A 19,697-nucleotide genomic window follows, 5' to 3' on the forward strand; every position below is an offset into this window, starting at 1 on the left:
AGTCATCCCAACACATTTCCTTGTTGCTAATAAGATCACAGCCCTGCAGGCTGAAATGGTTCTCACTTAAGATACCTTTGTTTTTTTCACTGTGTGAAGGGCGGAGCCTTGAGGAGAAGGGGGATTGGCCCAGGACCCATCCTTTGGGGATTTTCTGAGTGCAGAAAATGGGAGAGTTCCCAGCTCCGAGAGGCCCCAGCACAGGGAGGTTGCTGCAACCCAGGAGAGCCCCAAGGGTCTCACTCAGGGCCATTGTTTACAGGGCCACAAGAGATGTGTTTTAGTCACAACAATGTTTCATCCTGGCCCCACTTCAGGTCAGAAACTTTCTTTGAAAGTGGGAGAATATTATGCCATTAAAAAACAAACCAACCAAAAAACAAAACAAAAACAAAAAACAACAACAAAAAACCCAAACAAACAAACAAAAAACCCCCAAAAAACAAAAAAAAAACCCAAAAAACCAAAACAAAAAACACCAAAAAAACCCCAAACAAACAAACAAACAACAAAAAAAAAAACCAAACAAAAAAGCCCCAAAAAAACCCACCAAAAACCAAAAACCAACCAACCAAACAAACAAAAAAAAACCACACCAAAAAATCCCAGGAACTCATTATACAGGACCAGTTCCTGAAGCAGTTTTTCTGATAAGCTCCAGAGGAACTGAACCCGAGGGTTGTTCAAGGCCAAGGCCTAGTAAGCATTTTTCAGATCATGGTGCAGCCTGGGGGGCAGGGATACACCACCATTTATTGGCATCCAACTGGTAAGAGTGGGATAGACTGGAGTTTCCATTCCCCAAAGGCTTTATCTGCATTCAGTGAGGTACAGCTAGATGTTCATCCTTGGCATTACTTCTTTCTGTCATAAGGGAAGTATCTCCACTATACATTTTTCCTCATCTTGTCCCATAAACATTTCAAATAAACATTTGTTACTAGTTTGAATGAGTTTCCCTAACCTTTACACGTAGAATTTTTATTTTAAATCTTATCAAATAAAAAGTGGTCAGAATCTTCAAGATTTGAGGTTCCCTTTTGTCAAAATAACCACATTAAGTTATTTGAGTTTTAAAAAAATTAGCTCAGAAGAGGCACTGAGTTTGAGGAGAATGACTCTTCAAAAGTCAAATGTCAACTCAATGATGGCAAACTTCTTACAATGTTCACAGAAAAGCTTACCCTTTTCTGTTGCCTAATGAAACCTGCAATACAGCAACTTACTGATTGTCTTGCATGGTTCACCCAAAAAGGTGGATTCAAAAAGACTGACAGTAGCCAAGTTTAATTCTTATGTGTAATTTTTTATCACTCTCAAAACACAAAGAACAATTCATAAACATATATTTCTAAAACATGCTAGGAAAGCATGTTATCACATGCTTAATCCAGAAAATATGTGGGGCCCAAGGATGAAAAAGAGTACATACAACACCACTAAAATGTATTTATGCATATGGTATTTTTAAAAATATTGTGATGAAATATAAGGTGCCAGCACTACAATATTAAAACTGCCAAAGCTCATAATTTCGAATAGAACAACCAAGGATTAGCTTTGCATTACAAACAGCTAAATCTGTCCTTAGTTACAAAAAATGCACAAGCTTCTGTTAACACAGTCCATCTTGTGAGATTCAGCTTCAGGTTTTACACAACACAGTTGATCCTCGAGGTAGATTCCATCCCATACTGAAGGTGAACATGTTGTCTATGGGGTATACCAAATTCAGCAGCTCACACAGCATCCATCAATCAACACAACTAATTTGAGAGCTCTTTGTTTATGCATTGAAAAAAAGGCACTTTGCCATACAGGGTTCGGTTTCTTACTGGAAAGATCACCAAAGGGAAGAAAGGAGAAACACTGATACAAATTAATCTCATCAAACCCTTTTTAACAGATACTTCCCACAGCACGTGCAGGGAATGGATTCCCATGTGAATCTCTAGTCAGACTGTACTGTCTGTGAGACAAAGAAAACTTCAGTGCCAGGTGTTCTTATCTTCCTTATGTCCAGTCAAAATATACTGGCTGAGCTGCGCAGACTCCTTGCAGTGACAGAAACGAAGGGCCCATAGGCAAACCAAGTAAGAGCAAAGATCTCATGACAAGGGGAGGGAGAAAAACCCCAAAACCCCAGACTGCCTTAAGACAGTATCTGTAGGCCGGCACTGTATCTGTTCTCTCCACCACCTCTACCACTCATGCTCCCACCAAACTGGTACTGCTACCAAAGCTGACATATTCTGACTATCCCCTCCCCCAGTCATTCAAGTTTTCTAACTTCACTAAGAAAACATTGCATGGAAAAAAACCAATGGAGGGGACAGCAAAGTGCATCATGATTGTATCATAAACTTTGGAACACAGAAAAATCTTTTGAATTAATGCACACACACAAAAAAAAGATGCACACACAAAGAAACCAAGGAAAATAGGTGAAAAATACTAAATTTCAGAAAAAAATTGTTCTTAACTATACATAAAACTTATCTGTGAAGGCACATAGCCACACTGAGGCATCACTTTCCTCTAGAGATCTAAGTGTCCTCCTAACTGAGAATGTCTTGCAGTACAAGGCATTTGAGAGGCAAAACCCAGCTGATGTTGCAGGATACCTACCTCAAACAGAACAAATTTGCAACAGGTCTGTGATGCAAACACAACAGTGACTTGAGATGAATTACACCGAGAAGCAACCTCTTGCCAGAATTCACTGGCCTAGGAGTAACACACTGATTTAATTTTCTCATTAGAAAATTCATTTCTGAATAAATTACATTTTAGCATAAATTTCTGTGTGTCAGCAGAAGCACAGTGTGTGTTGGATCAGCCTGCCTTTCTCCATGTTAAAAACTAGTTTTATTTTTGGCTTCTTAGATTTTGTGGTCTGAAAAGGTAGTTCTCCAGTCAAACTGCAAGTGTCAGAAAACAGAAGTGCTGCGTAATTTGCTTAAGACTGTGCAGAAAAATGCATTTTAATCCATATCTAGTCCATGGATAGCAATGTTTTCTCAGTGCTGAGTCCATTTAATGCTTTTGAGGTCAATTCCATCCTGCACCATTTCCCAGAGAGGGCTGTAAAGAAAAGGAGAAAACTGAGGGCTAGCTAAAATGCACAGGACATCATCAACAATAATTAAACAGATTTTTTCAATGACACAAGGAATTAGGAGATATCTATCTGCCTGCCTTGCCCTTCTGGAGGTCAGTGAGCTTCAGGTGATCAGCCCTCAACTGTGTTCTCAACCAAAAATACAAGAGATGAGAGGGCAGATGCTCCACCTCATTTCCTGCTCCTACTTTCAGCATAAAGCACTGGTGTCTCTGAGACTGAGCCCTAGCATTTTTACTGTCCAGATTAGTCACCAGTCTTTCAGTTTCATCAGAATAAAACAATTTATCAATACATTAACTCAGTAATACCATCTCTGGCTTAAAATCTCCTAGGTACTGCCTTATGTGCCTGCCCTACTCATATTCTTTCTCTGAATAGAAAAGGTTTGGTGTCAGATTTGTTTCCTTAGAAATTTGTCACTAATGTTAAAATCAAGCTCCTACCCACCCGGGGGACAATGTTGCTGATATAGAGAAATACCAGCAAATTCCTGAAGCAAACAATTACTTGCAAGTAAATAAATCCAATTCTTCCCATGATTATCACACCTAAGAAGTCTTTGTCTTCAATGAGACAGTATCTCACCTCATTTCCCTCAGCCTCTTCACATGCTGTATGCACTTCTGCACTGTATAATCCACTTCTTCTTCTGTAGTGAAACGACCGATGCCAAACCTAAACCAAAAGAAAATCATTAAGGAACTGAATAACAAGTACATGAAGAGGGTGGAACATATCTACCAATTATTTTTATCAGGAAAGAAAAATATTTGGAAGCATAAGGGGAGACCACACCACACACCTTATAGATGAGTGAGCCAAGTCTTCATCTGTTCCGATTGCCCGCAAAACATAGGAAGGCTCCAGAGAAGCTGATGTGCAAGCACTGGGAAAGGGTAGGTAGGGAAATGTCAGACTTTTGCTTAATCTCCTCTAACAAAGAACAGGTCACTTACCTCTTTACAACACTGTCTATCAACTTCCCCAGCCTCCTAGAAACCACAAGTGAATACAAGCAAGTAAAGTGATATTTCTGCTACTGAAGAAAAAAAGAATACAAGAAGCAGGCATTATTGAGAAATTAGACTAATAAATTAGGAGTATAAGGAAAGGAGAGAGAATACAGGCAATACACAAGAATAAACACAATGACACATAGAGGCAGCAGGAATGCAGATTAAGAAGTAGCTGAAGTAGAGGCTGTGAAAAAAGACAGAAACTATCCAGAGAAGGTAACACACCAGGAACATAAAAGGAAAAAAAAAAGACTTCACAAGCTGCTGTTTGGCAGCAGAACAAATAAATGAAAAACAGTGCACAGAGGGATCCAGAGCAAGATGACTGCAGTTGTCAATAGAGAGAGCTTCCACTTTGCAGCAGTATACAGAACTGGTTACATGACTCAGTTGGCCGTGACTCAGTTTTTACAGGTAGCAACATGCAGTGCCAATTGGAGAGCTGTAAAAAGCTCCCCAGTGCACTAAGTAGAGACTCAAAAGAGATCTTCACATTACAGAAGTGTTTGGCTTCAGGGACAGTCATGTGGAGACTTGCTCTTTCTCCTCATAGTGCCAACTAGTTTCTAATTAGGATATGTTGACCGCTTTGTTCTCAAAGGTGAGAGAAGGAGAGGAGGGGCATCTTTACTCTCCATCATTTCATCCTGAACATCAGGTTTGTCTGGGTAACTGAAATATTCCTCATCACTCCTGTAGTCAGGAGAGCTCCATAAAAGCACATGCAATTTTCTTTCTCACTTTTGCATTTAACACAGGAACTATTAGCTGATTTAATTCAGATATGTACCCAGCTTCACTAATTGCAGTAAAAATCTGCCGAAGAACAGAAGCTGTTCAAATCTTGGTGGCCTTTAGAATAAAAGTGTCACCAGTAGAAGTTAAGGCTACTCAAATAACCAGTTTGCAAGACTAGTCGGTAGGAAATTCTAGGTTAATTTTGTGGTTTTGTGGGGGTCTTTCTGTTAGGATATTTTTTTGGTTGGTTTTTGTTTAGTTTTGTTGCTGTTTGTTTTTTTCTTCCAGGATAAATAAATTTGACCTTCAGTTGAAATTTGTCCCTAAACACCACTGTAGAATGTAATCAATGCCAGGCTGCTCATTAACTGAGTATGTGAATACAGGGCACAGAGGAAACTACTACTTAGCTTTTACCTTCATTAGCAGATGCTATTTTCTCTCCAAAAAATACACTGTTATCCTTCCCATACATTCCACATACCTTCCTGAAGACAGAGCCACATCTTTCAGAGCCATCAGAAGACTCTCCCCTTCCACATATGCAAAAGATAAATTGATGCATCCTACATACACATAAATAAAATAGAAAAAAGAATCCATCAACTGAAATCTCAGGCAAATTGTCCCCTGCAAGGCAGGATTTGCATCATGTGCTCAAGTGCATTATTCAGCCATAGCCATAAACATCAAGAAGCCAGACAGTACTAACGGGCTCAGAATTTTGCTTGAGTTACCTGGATAGCGATGCTTTTGATCTCCATTCATCACCACATCAGGAACTTCACTCATTATTTTTGTAACCAATCGTTCTGCCAATTGTGAGATTCGCTTATGGTCATACTAACAGAGAAACCAGAAAAGACACAAATAATAAACAGTGTACCCTCAGACCTCACTCAAACTGCTTCATGTCACCAGCTGCAAGCAGAATTAAGTAACTGGGTTTGGCCAGACAACGGAATGAACATAGCTGAAACTTAAACTGTTAAACTTTGCCTCCTCTAGACACTGTTTTAAAAGAGAATAACCCCTTGGCTTGTAGTTAGCTCAGTTTTCACAAATGTTTCAAACCATTCAGAAAGATCTACCTACACAAGCTGCCAAACCGACTTTCATAACAGCATTGAGTTCTTTGGGTTTAAAGACAAGTTAGGCAGGGCAGAAGATGATGCATTTTGCACACAAGAAAGGGCTCCTATTATGACAAGTGCCTCTTATTTCCCAGGAGCTCTCTAACTGTACCACAGAAAGACATGGACTTGCAAATGACTATGAATTCAGCTTTTACAGTAAGTAACCTGCATGGTGAGAACTGCCCATGTGCAGTGTCTTCCTCAAGACTGAAAACTGAGGTCACTTATACCAAGAAAGCAGTAAGGTGTAGGATCAGCTTTGGCACACAGGACTGGTCACATGCACACATGCAATTCATGCTTGTTTACACTTGAAAAAGTTAAAAGAAAACCAGGCTAGCTCCAACACCAGTTGGTTTTAAAATGCCGTAACTCTGCCAGGCAAGGAGGAGAATCCAGATTGGAGGTTTGTGCAGAATTCAGACTCTGCAGGATCCCTAGCCTCAACTTCCATAATCACACAGCTCAGATGGTGGAATTCTGCCTATCTCCTGGAAAGAAGCCTGATCCTTGGGTGCAGGTATCTGGCCTATGCATCCCATTGTCACTGTAAGTATTTTTACATTCCAGCTGTAAGGAAGGCATTGGTGCCCACAAACCAATGTAGCAGCATACAGAGGCTCAGACACCAGACCTAGCAAGTAAACTTTACTGTCCAAGCTAGAAAAAAAAAAAGAAAATAAATTCTTAGTTGCAAAGATGCAGTAAACTTGAAATTATACTTAATAGGTGCAATACACATAATAACGGACTGGGAAGTTTTATTTTTTCAATATACATTATATAAACATGACAGTCATTTCAAAGATGTTGCTAATACACATGTGCATAATGGAGAAGTAAATACAAGCACATAAAAACCATATTTCACTAAAACTGTCAATTGTAGCCTTGTTGTAGAAAACTATGACTCTTCAAGAAAAAAGAAACTTTAGAAAGAACTTACAATCACCCAAAAACATCCCTTAAATTCTCAAAACATTCACTTAATGCTAAAACATGAGAATCAAATTTAACTCAGTTACATGGCTGCAAAAAGACCTAAGGAATCCAAAACTTAAATGGTGCTTTTACACTATTTTCTGGAACCCAGGAAAAGTATCTTGCTGCACATACCTCCATCTCCTGCTGTGCCACTTCACATGCTGCCCCCAGTCCCACTGCTAGAGGTGTGGGCACAGTCCCAGACCGCAGTCCTCTCTCCTGGCCTCCCCCACTCTGCAGGGGCTCTAGCCTGACACGTGGTCGACGGCGAACATAGAGAGCACCAACCCCTTGGAAGCAAGGAAAGCTGTTTTACCATAGGCCCAGAGTTCTGAAATTATGAACAGGGACTCCAAGCTTTGGTAACATTCCTTATTTCCACAGCAAAAACACATGTGGACACTTAACTGGGGAAAAATAAAGTGAACAAGTTCAGTGTTATTCTCTAGGAAATGGTGTTTGTCCCCAATAACCATGTTGAGGCTTGCAGAGCTTCAGCCATGGGAGCTCAGCTTCTTCCACTCTGCTTCAGTCACCCAAGGACTCAGTGCTTCTCTTCCTTCCCACAATTCCTGTACACAGCTGAAGTTCAGCCCCTTGCACTAAAGTTTTTATGGGCATTCACCAGTGTTCTCTTTACTGACTTCCAAATTCTTTCCCTCGATTACTAGACTAGCACCAGTCCCAGGAGTCCTCTCCCTTTCTTCTCATTAGGAAGACTCATTAGTGGCAACAATTTTCAGCGAGTGGATTAGATAAGCCAGTTTTGCTAGTCAGTCACTTTAGTGCTCTACTCTCCTCACCTTGAAACCAAATTTTCATGTCTTTGAGTGCCCTGGTACACTTAATAAGTGACTGTCACCACAGGAAGGACAGCTGCAACTTCCCGGCATAACAAATGGTGAAAATTTATGTCTATCACCTGTCCAAAATTACTAGTTGAAAACTTAGTCCTTGTCCAGAGATAATGTCTTCAGCTCTCAGCAGAACTCAGAAAAAAAAAAAAAAAAACCCTTGCTGAAAAATAAGAATTTTGTCTTTTGTTTCTGAATAGGATAACAAAAGTTATAATATTATATATATAATGTTATATATAATATAATGTTATAAATTAAAATGCTGTCTGTATAGCATACAGCAAACCTGATTTCTGGCTCTCTAACACCCACTGTCACAAACCAAATAGACCTTGACAATAATAATAGCTGGATTTTTAGTATTTGTCAGTCAACCAGAAAATGTATAGCTGGATATTAAACCCCATTCTGCAAAGAAAATGCACAAATGGAGTTGTTGGAATGGAGCCACTGGAAGTAGATAACAATCAAAAATCACCAATCAGGTACCTTTTGGTCTCCTTGTTTCAAATCACACTCTGGTCTAAACTTTGCTCTATAACCAAGTGATTTCATTTCAATAATTTCAGTATTAGTTCTGCTTCACACCAAGCAGATGACTCCTGAAAAACCCACTGCTGCTATGCTGCCACCATCATACAACACACTTTCTTCTTTCAGTGAAGCCACTTCAACCCATCTAGCATTGAAGATCTGCTTACTGCAGCTCTATGCTGGCAGCAGTACCTGAGCTACTCTGAAGTCTGTCCAACACCATTCAGAACAGCTTTCTACAGCTTAAGTAACTGACACTGTGACAAATGGATTTGACTTCACACCTTGTGTTGTTACCTTAAGGTAGGTATGGAAACAACAATTCCCTATAAAGCACTTCAGTGAGTACCTTTGGGCCCATAAATTTTATGGCCACTGATGCTCATTAAGTCAATTTTCATGTTGTTGACGTCCATAGGAATTTTACCAATCGCTTGTGCAGCATCCGTGTGGAAGAAAACCTTATGTGCACGGCAGATCTCACCTGTAATAAAAACACCAAACCAAAACCAGATTACCTTAACTAATTGCTATGATCCCAAAGATTCCAGCACTGGATCTAAAGCATGACTGAATCTAAACCAACAGCAAGTTATTGAGCTATCTGAGGTGACAAAGGCAGAAATGAGGGCTGTGATGTTTCTTTTATACTGAAGTGGCTAAAGGTGTGCAGGGGCTACTGTAGTTTGATGCCTTGGCACAGGTTTAGACAGGTAAGACTACAGTGAATTTCTCCAGCTGAGAAGTTAAAAAGTCTTCTACTGTTAAGAATGGAGATTATTTCCAAACCCACACCTAACAAGTTTAAGAACAAATGGTTACATGAAATATCAAAGTCTCCACACAGAAATGACTCCACAGTTGGAAAATATTGGTTTTTCTTGGTTCTTTTTCTTTTCAACGTCCAGTACAAGCCAGCCTTCCTTTCAAGTTTCTATTTGCCATGTATTTTTATGTCATTCCCTCTATTTTCCAAGTTTTCCAACACTCAGCTTCAAAAACATTCTCACAATTGTCACACACACACTTATTACTACCACATGAAGTCAGCTGAGCTGGTCACCAGGCTAAAATATATGAAGAAATAATGTATTGTTCATGGGCAGTAAATGTAACTATTATTTATTTGTGTCATCAAAAAAATCACAATACATCTTCCACAGGATCTGCACAGCTGCATCCGAGACCTCTCCTCTGCACAAGAGGTTCAACATGGTACTTCACAGGACAAGTAACCCCCTGTGGTCCAGCAAGGTCAGGCCACAGGCAATACCAGGCCACAGGCCACACAGTAACAGGGCCTCAGGTTCCCTCTGCAAGGCCTCAGGCCTGGCCTGTTGGACCTGTTCAAGGTGTTAGGAGAACATACCAGGGGAACTACAGCTGGCACCAGCTGTCTCTGGCATTTAAACATGGGACCATAGTAAGGACCTTGACAATATAAGCACAGGAGGAAAAAAAGAATCCTTGAGGCTATAAGCAACTCACTGATGGTCAAATGCTTGTCAACAAAGAAACAGAACCAACCTTGAAAAACTTTGGCAAAAATGCTGCTTTGAGCTTAATGGAGAAAGAAATAAATGCAGCAGCTAAGGAAGAAAACCAGATGCATGAGATGCCTGCCACAGCCTAAGAAAACAATATCCTATGGAGTATGTACTCCAGAGCAGTCCAAATATTGTCCAAAAACTCAAACATCTTATGAAAGGCTATCTTGAATATGAAGGTGTGCTGGTTGTGGCTGGGGTAGAGCTAACTTTCTCCACAATGGCTAGTACTGGTCTGTGTTTTGGATTTGTGCTGAACACAGGGGTAATAATAGATGTTTCTGATATTGCTGACCAGGGCTTGCACAGAGCCAAGGCCTGTTCTGCCCCTCATATGGCCATACTGGCAATGGGGCTGTGGGTATGTGAGAGGCTGGGAGGAGACACACCCAGGACAGGTGACCCAAACTTACCAAAGGGATATTTCAGACCGTGTGACATATGCCATACACTCTTAGTATAGAAAACTGGGAGGAAGAAGGTGGAAGTGGGAGACATTTGGAGTGATGGTGTTTGTCTTCCCAAGTCACCACTGCATGGGATGGGGCCCTGCTCTCCTGGAGGTGGATGAAGACCTGCCTGTCCATAGAAAGCAGTATGGAATTCTTTGTTTTTCTTTGCTTGTGTGCATGGTTTTTGCTTTCCATATTAAACTGTCTTTAACTCAACCCATGCGTTTTCTAGCTTTTACCATTCCAATTGTCTCCCTGATCTTTCTGGTAGGGGAGTGACTGAGTGGCTGCAAGGTGCTTGGTTGCCAGCTCGGGTGAGACCAGGTCAGAAAGGGTATCTGTATATGTTTTGCTACTGTCACAGTAAACTATCAACAAATCACCTGGGATCTAGGGATCTGGAGGATCATCAGGGAGGTACCTGCTCACCCTGCTTGCTCCAACAACCGTGGTTCTCCAGGGTCTCCCTTCATCTGCTCTGAGGTCCCTGTCACTCCACCTGCCAGCTCAGAGCCTGGCTCACCCTCTCCCTGCCTCCTGTTCCAGAAGCATAGCTCTTCAGTGGGCTTTTGGCCTACAAAGCAATTGTTTATGACTCTATACGATAATATTGGGGGAAGGATTGTCCAAGTGTGGTGCTCACTGTCCTCTCCCACTCCAAATCCTGCACATTTCTCCTCCTAAACACTACAAGTGCTCAATAAATCAATATAGTACATAAGCTCAATTTTGGCCAGTTATTCTGTACAATTTTTTAATCCATCGTACAGTCCAATGAATTGCAGCTGATCCATCCAGAGCAATGATTGCTGCAATGCTCACCATAAAGGTAGTGAATTTCATTCCCATTTCTCTTTTGAAATCAATTTTTATTTGGGACAGCAGTATTATTTATTTATAGTACATTTTTTATTTTAAAATATTTATGTTATTATTTTTTCCTTAGCTATATTACACCTAATCTTTTGCATCAGTTACATTTGGAGATGAAAACATAATCTAAAATGAAGCAGAAGCAACCTTAGCTGGCATCTAGAAGCCACAGTGTACTTACCAATGTCATGTATTGGCTGCTTTACTCCTATTTCATTATTTACAGTCATTACAGAGACCAAACTTGTATCGGGCTGGAATGCAGCCTCCAGCTCCTGGTGAAAGATTCAGAAGGACAAAAGTTGTGACTAACAGAGAAGCAGGATTCCTGTGCACATCTTCAATTTACCAGCAACTCAACCATCCGTCCCTCATTTGCAACAAACACTTAGGGTTCTGACAAACAGCCCTGGGGAGAACACTAACCCATGTGAACATTAAATGCCTGTAGGAAGAGGAGCGAATCAATTGTGTTTCTGCATGTCCTAACCCTTCAATGCACCTGGCACCACACTTGATTAAATAAAATCTCAACAGGCTTTGCTATATCCCATATATGTCTCTGAACTATTTTCTTTAATGAATTAACCCCCCACAGTACAGCTTAAGCCTCTTCCAGCCAATGTGAGGCTGGCTGTAAAGGAACTGCTCTTTATACAAAGTCACATCACATCTGCAGCAACATGCTCAGAAAACATCACTCATTACTGTACCCACAGGCTGATCCCTTGGTCACATCACAAACCACTGCTCTCCATGGCAGGTGAGGGACTGGGAATAAAACTGTTGCTGCCCTGTGCTACAGGACGTCAACGATGAACTAAAAACATACAACTTCTAAATTTTAGGGCTGCAGCCAGTACATACAGAAGGGCTGGCTCATGGACAGCCATAGGAAGTACTGTAATCAGTGAAACAGTGCCTCAAGTACTGGGCTCCTTATAGGGTACTCAACAGCTCCACCTGCACAGCAGCAGCTGAACGGTGGGACAGGAGGTGGATGTTCTGGTTGTGAAAAAGTGTAGGATGTTAGACAGAACAGAAAATCCTTCTCCAGATCTGACAGATTTAACTGTGATTCTCATACTACTTTATGATATTTATTATCCTTTTAGAGGAGACAAGGTTTTGAGCATGAATTTGAAGCAAAAGCCTCTTCTTTTTTTAGTTTCTTTCTGTCAGTAACAACTTACCTTCAGGTCTATGAGCCCATTTTTTTTAACAGGTAGATATGTGATGTGAAAACCTTCTGTTTCCAGGGAACGACAAGAATCCAACACACACTTGTGCTCTGTTTGCGTAGTAATGATATGCTTTTTTCTGGATTTATAGAACCTTGCAACACCCTGTCAGGCACAGTCCATGAAAAAGAAATTGGCCACGGAAGAAAGCAGGCATTACACAGTATGATTGGAAATAAGAAATTACTACTTAGATATAGTTCATTTGGATCTTTCCTGTTTGACCCAAGTCATGAATCTAAAAGGTACTGACAGATAATCCACACTACGTATCTCCATCAGCACCTGCTTTTCAAAGTATCTTTCAAAAACTCTGTGAAAATCTTTATTGCTGTTAAGCTGTAGAAGCCATTAACCAAAGCATTTTTTTGAAAACTTTTGCAATGGAGTCATAAACACTGAGAAGCCTGAACAACCACATACTACATACAAAACCTAGTCTTCATAAGAAAAAGGTTTCTAATTTGCATGTCCACTATATTTCACAATAAAGATTTTAATTACATAAGCAGAAGGAATGTATTTAGTGCATGCGAGATAAACATCAACTATTTTACACTGCCCTCAAAATCATGTCCCAGGCATCAAAACATTCGTCCATATATTTCCTCCACATATGTAACAGAGTATCACAAAAAGTAAATCCAGAAATGCAAATATGTTATACTCCAACATATTATTAACATTTAAATTGTTGAGAGATGCATACAGTTCTTAAATACAAAATTTTAACATAATAAATAAGAATCAGTATAAACTTTTTACCTTAATTGCCATATTATTGGACTCTGTTGCACCACTGGTAAATATAATTTCCCGTGAATCAGCTCCTATTAAATCTGCAACTTGCTGTTTAAAAAGAAATACAAATTTGACTTGTTAAGAAAACATACAATAAATTCACTACAGCAAAATATATGTGAAACATTTTCAAGAATACTCCCTTGAGCTTCAAAGGATTACAGCTGCTACCTAACAAAGTTATGCTAAAAATAGTCTAAATATCTGAATTATAAAATACACAAGGAATCCACAGTCATTAGAAGTGGTATTAAGCACTAACCTGTTATAACACAGATAAAAGCTTAAGTAGACAAAAACCCATTACATATTACTTAAAAAAAATGAAAAACATCCTTCCCTAAGATTAGAAGAATGATAAGATATGGAGTTAGTCCAAAGACTGCAGCAACGTGCTTGTGACTCCAGGAAACCAATAACACTTTTACTTAAAGTATTGGTTTATGCCACTTCAGTTGCTCTAATCTCACTGTTGGAGCAAGTGCCAGCTTCTGCACCTCGGACTGGAGAACCCTGGGAGTCCAGACAGATTGGGGAACAAGAGGCTGGAGAGCAGCAGCACAGAAATCTGAGACCTGGAAGTTTGGGCTGAGGGCAAGTGGAACAGGAGCCAGCAGTGCCCTGGCAGCCCCAAGGGTCAGCCTGTCCTAGGGGACATCAGGCCCAGCACTGCCAGTCGAGCAAGGGGGAGACTGTCCTGCTCTGCTCTGCTCTGCACTGGGGAGGCTGCACCTCAAGTCCTGGGGGCAGTTTGGGGCAAATCTATATAAGGATATGAAGTTATCAGAGAACATCCAGAGGAGGGCCATGAAATGGTTAAGGGCCTAGAGGAAAGTCTGTAAAACAAACAGCTGAGGTCACTTGGTTCCTTCAGTCTGAAGAAGAGGAAACTGAAGTCAGACCTCAGTGGGGGCTGCAACTTCCTCATGAGGGGCATCAGAGAGGCAGCTCTCTGCTCTCGGTGACCAATGACAAGGCTTGAGGAAACAGATAGAGCTGTGTTGAGGAAGTGTAGGTAGGATAGTAGGAAAAAAGTTTTTTACCCAGAGGGTGGTCAGGCACTGGAACAAGCTCCCCAAGGAAGTGGTTACAGCCTTAAGCCTGCCATAGTTCAAGGAGTGTTTGGAGAATGCTCTCAGGTGGTGGGATTGTTGGGGCGTCCTGTGCAGGGCCAGGGTTGGACTTCATGATGCTTGTGGTTCCCTTCCAACTTGAGGTATTCTATGAGTCTATCTTTTCCTACAATAAATTTACTAAAGTACAGTTAAGCAAAGAGGAAGCTGCTAAATCCAGCCCACAGAGAACAGGGATTTTTTTCTTCCTTTTTTGTTAGGTTCTATTGACCCCGATTTTCCTCAGCAGCAAGAAAACCAACGCAACCAACAACCAACAACTCACCCGCCTCGCTTTCTCCATGGCAGCCTCACTTTCCCAGCCATAGGCGTGGGTCCTGGAGTGGGGGTTGCCATAGTAGGCTGTCAGGTATGGGAGCATGCTGTCCAGGACTCTGGGATCCTGTGGAACACAAACCACCCAGCCTTAGAAAAGGAGAAGGGAAACTATATCTATTGTCTCTGGGCATAGCCCCTTGCCACAGTATCAGCAGCACTTCTGTGGCAGTGTCTTGCTTAAGCCTAGGCCTGACCTTAAAAACTTGAGGCTATTACATGTTACGTGTAACACAAGTAGTCAGCAGTTATGCTCTGTGCACATAACCCTGATCTACACCGAAGGTCAAAGAAGAACAAAATCATTTGAGAAAACAGAATCACAGACTAGTGTGGGTTGGAAAATACTTTAAAACTTATTTTGTTCCACGCCCCTGCCACGGGCAGGGACACACCATCCACTAGATCCGGTTGCTCCAAGCCCCATCCAACCTGGCCTTTCTTCTGAGCAGAAAAAAACCAAAGTCTTAAAATGTTAAGAAAAATGTCAGATCAGTATTTTGGCTGAATTCACTTCCTGCTTCTCTCAACTGTCTCCACTCCCGCAGGGGTCGGTGCGAGCCCCTTCGCGGCTCGGCCACACTCCGTCCCTGCGGCACTGGGACTGCCCATCCAGGGGGCTGCCCCGGCGTAGATACAGCCCTTCCGGGGGATGCCCGAACTGCCCTGTGGTGACAGGAACAGCCTGTGTCGCTACAGGTGGTGCCGAACGCCGCCTCTGTCCCCCACGGCCGCTCGAGACACACGCGACCGCTCGGGCAAGAGAACCGGGAGTGTGGGGGCCCCGCTCCGCTTCCCGAGCTCGGTACGGCCCTTACCAGCGGGGTGGTGGCCTGGACATCCATGTAAAGCGGCCGAGGAGCACCGCCGCCATCGATGGCTCGCCCTGAGGGGAGAAGAGGGGGAAAGCTGCTGCTGTCAGGGCCCGGCAGGAGCGGGGGAGCTGTTCCTTCCAAGACAGGGGCTCTGCCCGACCGCGGCCTTACCCGATCCCGATCCCGATCCCGATTCCGATCCCGATCCCGGTCCCGGTCCCCCCGCTCGGAACCGCCGCGGGGCTCGTTCGCCCCTCAGGGCCGCCAAGCGCCGCCACAGCAGCATAGCGCGCGACGGACAGAGCAGGGCGTGCCCCCCTCTTCTTGTACGTCACGGCGCGCGCCGGAAGCGAGGCCCAGACAGGCGGAGGCGCGGTGCGGCCTAGCGAGGTACGGGCGGGGCGGGGACCCGGGAACGGGAACGGGAACGGGGCGGGGGCGGGGCGCTAGTGAGGTAAAGCGCGCGCTGACGACCCCGGTTCGCCTCTGAGAGCTCTTGCGCCTAGCAACGGCGATGGCCGCCGTTCCCGCGGAGTCCACGGCCTCCACGGCCTGAGTATCTGCACTAAGTCCTCGGCCTGGCCTCGATCTCCCTAAGGGTGGGTTCACTGCCCGCTCCTCTGCCTCCGAGACCAAGCGGCAGCCGGTCGGGCCAGCAGTGGAGGCTCGGTCAGGTGCCGCGTGTGCTGCTCGCTAGGGACTGAGAACACACAGGGTGAGGCCCCGAAACAGCCTCGGTAGCCACAGCGGCGCTCGCAGGAGCTTATTGAGTAGAAACGAGGCCGTCGATCCCTCCTTGTCCTTCCTATCTGACAGGCAAGGAAACAAGCCTGGGAGCAAGCACAACCTCCTGCGCTGCACGCGCGAGAAGCTCTGAGCTGCACAGCCTGGCCTGCCAGCCCAGTTTGGTTATAGAAGTCTGTTAGACAAAGCAGTAAATCGATGTGGGTATTGTCCTTTCTTTTTTAGATGCCTGTGACCGTGGGCCCATATGGGCAGTCGCAGCCCAGCTGTTTCGACAGGATAAAGATGGGTTTCATGATGGGTTTTGCAGTGGGCATGGCTGCAGGAGCGCTGTTCGGCACATTTTCCTGCCTCAGGTATGCCAAGGAAATGGCTTCCACAGACAAGTGGTGACAGGGAGATAGCCAGAGAGAAATGGTCATGCTGTGGGGTTGGGAAGGGGTTGGGTCTGGTCCTGTGCCAGTCCCATGAGTGACTCTGTCTGTGACTCCCAGCTACTGCAGTAAACCCCTGGCCTAAAAAATGTGAGTGTGGTGCCGGCAGGGCATCACCTCTGGGTGCCCTGTATGCCGGGAGGTCACAGTTTCACGGACCTTTTCTTGCCTCTTGTAAGGAAGGTTCATTGGGAAGCTGAGGCTGTGGAGGATCACCTTCAGGAGGAACCAGATGAATTGTCTATGCAGATACATGTGCAGCCCTCTCCTGGCCCTAAGGCTTCCTGAGGTGCTCTGTAAGCTCTCAGTGTCTGCATCATGGTCCCTTTGTATGTCCCATGCCCTGCACAGAGGCAGTTACCAAACTGACCCTGAGTCTGAATGGCAGGGGTGTGGGTACACCCATGGCTCGCATTGGCACAGTCCCACTGTGCAATGGAGAGTGACAATATTCCACCTTCCCCTGGGACTCAGCGCGCTGACATGAAAACAAGCTGTGTTTCTTGCTCTGTGTTTGCTCTGGTACTGTTGACTGGCTTTGCACATTTATCTATGACAAAGAATCACTGAAGTCAGCTCTTTCATACTTTGCAGAACTCTATTTGATGGTTTTTACCTGTGATTAAACATGGGAGATGATTTGGTAGTGAGGTGAAGGAGGAAGAGGTACAAATCTTAATCCAATGGGAGTTTGAAGTTTTCTAATCTCTCTCAGTTCCCAGAGGGTAAGCAGCATTATGCTGGCAGAAGATACATATTAAGGGCATTTAGAAGGATCAGTGAGAGTGGTTCTGTTGTACTTGAATGACACAGCTACAGTACTTCTGCTGTTCTATTTTTGAGAGAAAATCTTATGTTTTAAGAATGAAGTGCATGAAATTCCTTAGACTCTTAAGTCACTGCACTGTTTAAAAGCCAAATATTACAAAAGCTTCTTGAGACAGAACGATTCTTTTTGTTTTAGTCTGACGTCAGATAAGTGAAAAAAGGAGAACAGAAAGACCTTTTGAAGTTTCTAGGCCTTTCAGGTTAAAGGCCTTTCCCATATTAAAAACACAGAGTCAGTAGTAAATAAAAATTTAATTTTAAGTTGGTGATATTAAAAAGACTGTCACTGCAGCTAGAGAGGATGGCAGTACGACAGCTCAGACAACTCTTTGTACTCTGGCAAGTGAAATACTTGGCCAGCTTTTTTTTTCCCATATTAAGGGTATTTGGGACACCAGGATGCAAAGCTGTGCCTGCTAAGGGTGTGGCAGGAAGGTTCCACTGCAGGAAAAATACACATGGGCCATGTGAGGTGAGGACCACCCAAGAGCCCCTGCAGTAGCACAGGGCACTGCACCCAGTCTGTGGGGAGGCAGCTGTACAATGGCACAGATTTAGACTGAAGTGTTCAATTTGCAACCATGAGCTGATTGTCTCAGACGTTTTCTGCTGCACGTGTGATCTGTCAGGTTTCAGCTTTTATATAATCCCTATGATTTTCTTTATCTCAGGATTGGCATGAGAGGACGAGAGCTGATGGGTGGAGTTGGCAAAACGATGATGCAAAGCGGTGGGACGTTTGGGACATTCATGGCCATTGGTATGGGAATACGCTGCTAATCTGGAGTTTGGGATTTATCCCAGAGTGCCCCCACCCAGCCATTCCTTCGCTGTACAATAATAAAATCTTTAGATACCTGGAAGTGAGAGCTCTCAATGAAACAGCACAGTCTTACCCTCTGTGCTCTGCTGATTGTAAGCACACCTTTTACAAAATTTCTACTTTCTTCCCATCTCTTTCTCCCAAAACAATGAGAATTAATAATCATTTTTACTACATTGAAGTTCCTGTTTTAAAGATAGAAGTACACCACACAAGTTTCTCCCTTTGGCACTTGGGCAGCTCCCATGGCTGATGTGGATGTGGAGCTACTTTGTCCCTTCTTGTGGTCCTCGGTCTAGGAAAGTTAGATGGTGGGTACTTCAGATTAATTATCAAATTTCTGTCCTCTTGCAAAAAAAGGTGGGCTGAAGCTGGTCACATTTCTGAATTCAGAGTGTCATGGGGCAAATGCCCTCAACACTGTAAGGGACCTGAGGATCCAGGCAGCTCCCGTAAGAGCTGTGCTTCCAGAAACAAAGCCTTTTCTTTCATTCTGGTCTAGCACGCCTACAAGGTGGTGAGGACTTCCCTAGGAGAGCATGGGAATACCTCCTCATCCTCCCCAGCCCCAAAACCACTGCCTACAGCTGACGTAGGAAAGGTGTTGGGTGTTGTAGTCTTCCACTACTTGCCTTTTGAAATAAGGCCTCTTTCTGCTCCTCCTTTAGTTCTGTGTAAGGAAGACATGTGAGCTATAGCACTACCTCAACTGGCACCTGTACAGCCTGGACCTGGTACAAATGCCTTTTCCCCAGTTTTTTAGGCAGAAACACAAATTCATGACTCAAAGCCTGTTGTCAGATAAAGCCCACCTAGAGAGCCAGCTTTACTTCTTCAGCTGTGTTACTATTCCCAGGATCCTGCTGTATTCCCAGCCCCTCTCCACTTTTACCTTTTGCTTGCTCCAAGTTCTTTGATTAAGGACAGGTCCTTGCCCCACTGCAGCTCAAGGACAGCTACAGCCCTAGAGGCTGCAGAGCAGATCCTCTCCCCACAATACTACAGAACACCCGCAGCACTGCTGCCTGCCCCACCTTCACCCACTGCCAAGGAATGTTCTGTTCTCCCTACTCTCTCCACTTTGGTCTTCTCTTAGTGGTTAAAAAGGCCAGGGAGATGGGACAGGGAGAGAAAAAGCAAAGCACAGGGGCAGGTTCCCTCTAGAAACCAGACTGAAAGCAAATGTAACTGACTCCTCCAACCCCAGGACTCTCAACCATTTGTGAAGGATGGGAGTGGAGGTGGGCAGGAGGGCTTTGTCTCTGGCCTGAAATTTAAGCATGCCTGAGGAGGATAGGAGTT

The 19,697-nt window shown here is 43.6% G+C and overlaps 2 protein-coding genes across 3 annotated transcripts; one reads left to right on the plus strand and one right to left on the minus strand.

The window, feature by feature from the left end:
* Positions 1-1,285: 1,285 nt before the first annotated feature.
* On the minus strand, positions 1,286-15,877 carry NFS1 (NFS1 cysteine desulfurase). 2 transcript variants are annotated; one of them, XM_077187221.1, is made up of 13 exons: positions 15,743-15,877; positions 15,570-15,636; positions 14,702-14,818; positions 13,268-13,351; positions 12,455-12,607; positions 11,443-11,536; positions 8,739-8,873; positions 7,131-7,288; positions 5,616-5,721; positions 5,363-5,444; positions 3,927-4,010; positions 3,710-3,799; positions 1,286-3,084 (listed from the first exon to the last, which is right to left on the minus strand). In XM_077187221.1, exons 1-13 carry the CDS (start codon positions 15,850-15,852, stop codon positions 3,021-3,023), a joined length of 1,344 nt encoding a protein of 447 aa, XP_077043336.1. In that variant the 5' UTR covers positions 15,853-15,877; the 3' UTR covers positions 1,286-3,020. The 2 variants fall into 2 exon arrangements, with proteins under 2 accessions (XP_077043336.1, XP_077043335.1); XM_077187220.1 differs by having other exon boundaries at positions 15,570-15,637; positions 15,738-15,871.
* ROMO1 (reactive oxygen species modulator 1) lies at positions 15,819-18,435 on the plus strand. Its single transcript, XM_054644387.2, has 3 exons — positions 15,819-15,956; positions 16,536-16,666; positions 18,244-18,435. Exons 2-3 carry the CDS (start codon positions 16,536-16,538, stop codon positions 18,350-18,352), a joined length of 240 nt encoding a protein of 79 aa, XP_054500362.1. The 5' UTR covers positions 15,819-15,956; the 3' UTR covers positions 18,353-18,435.
* Positions 18,436-19,697: the final 1,262 nt, after the last annotated feature.

This window comes from Agelaius phoeniceus, chromosome 17, assembly GCF_051311805.1.
Source record: "Agelaius phoeniceus isolate bAgePho1 chromosome 17, bAgePho1.hap1, whole genome shotgun sequence".
NCBI classification, from domain to species: domain Eukaryota; kingdom Metazoa; phylum Chordata; class Aves; order Passeriformes; family Icteridae; genus Agelaius; species Agelaius phoeniceus.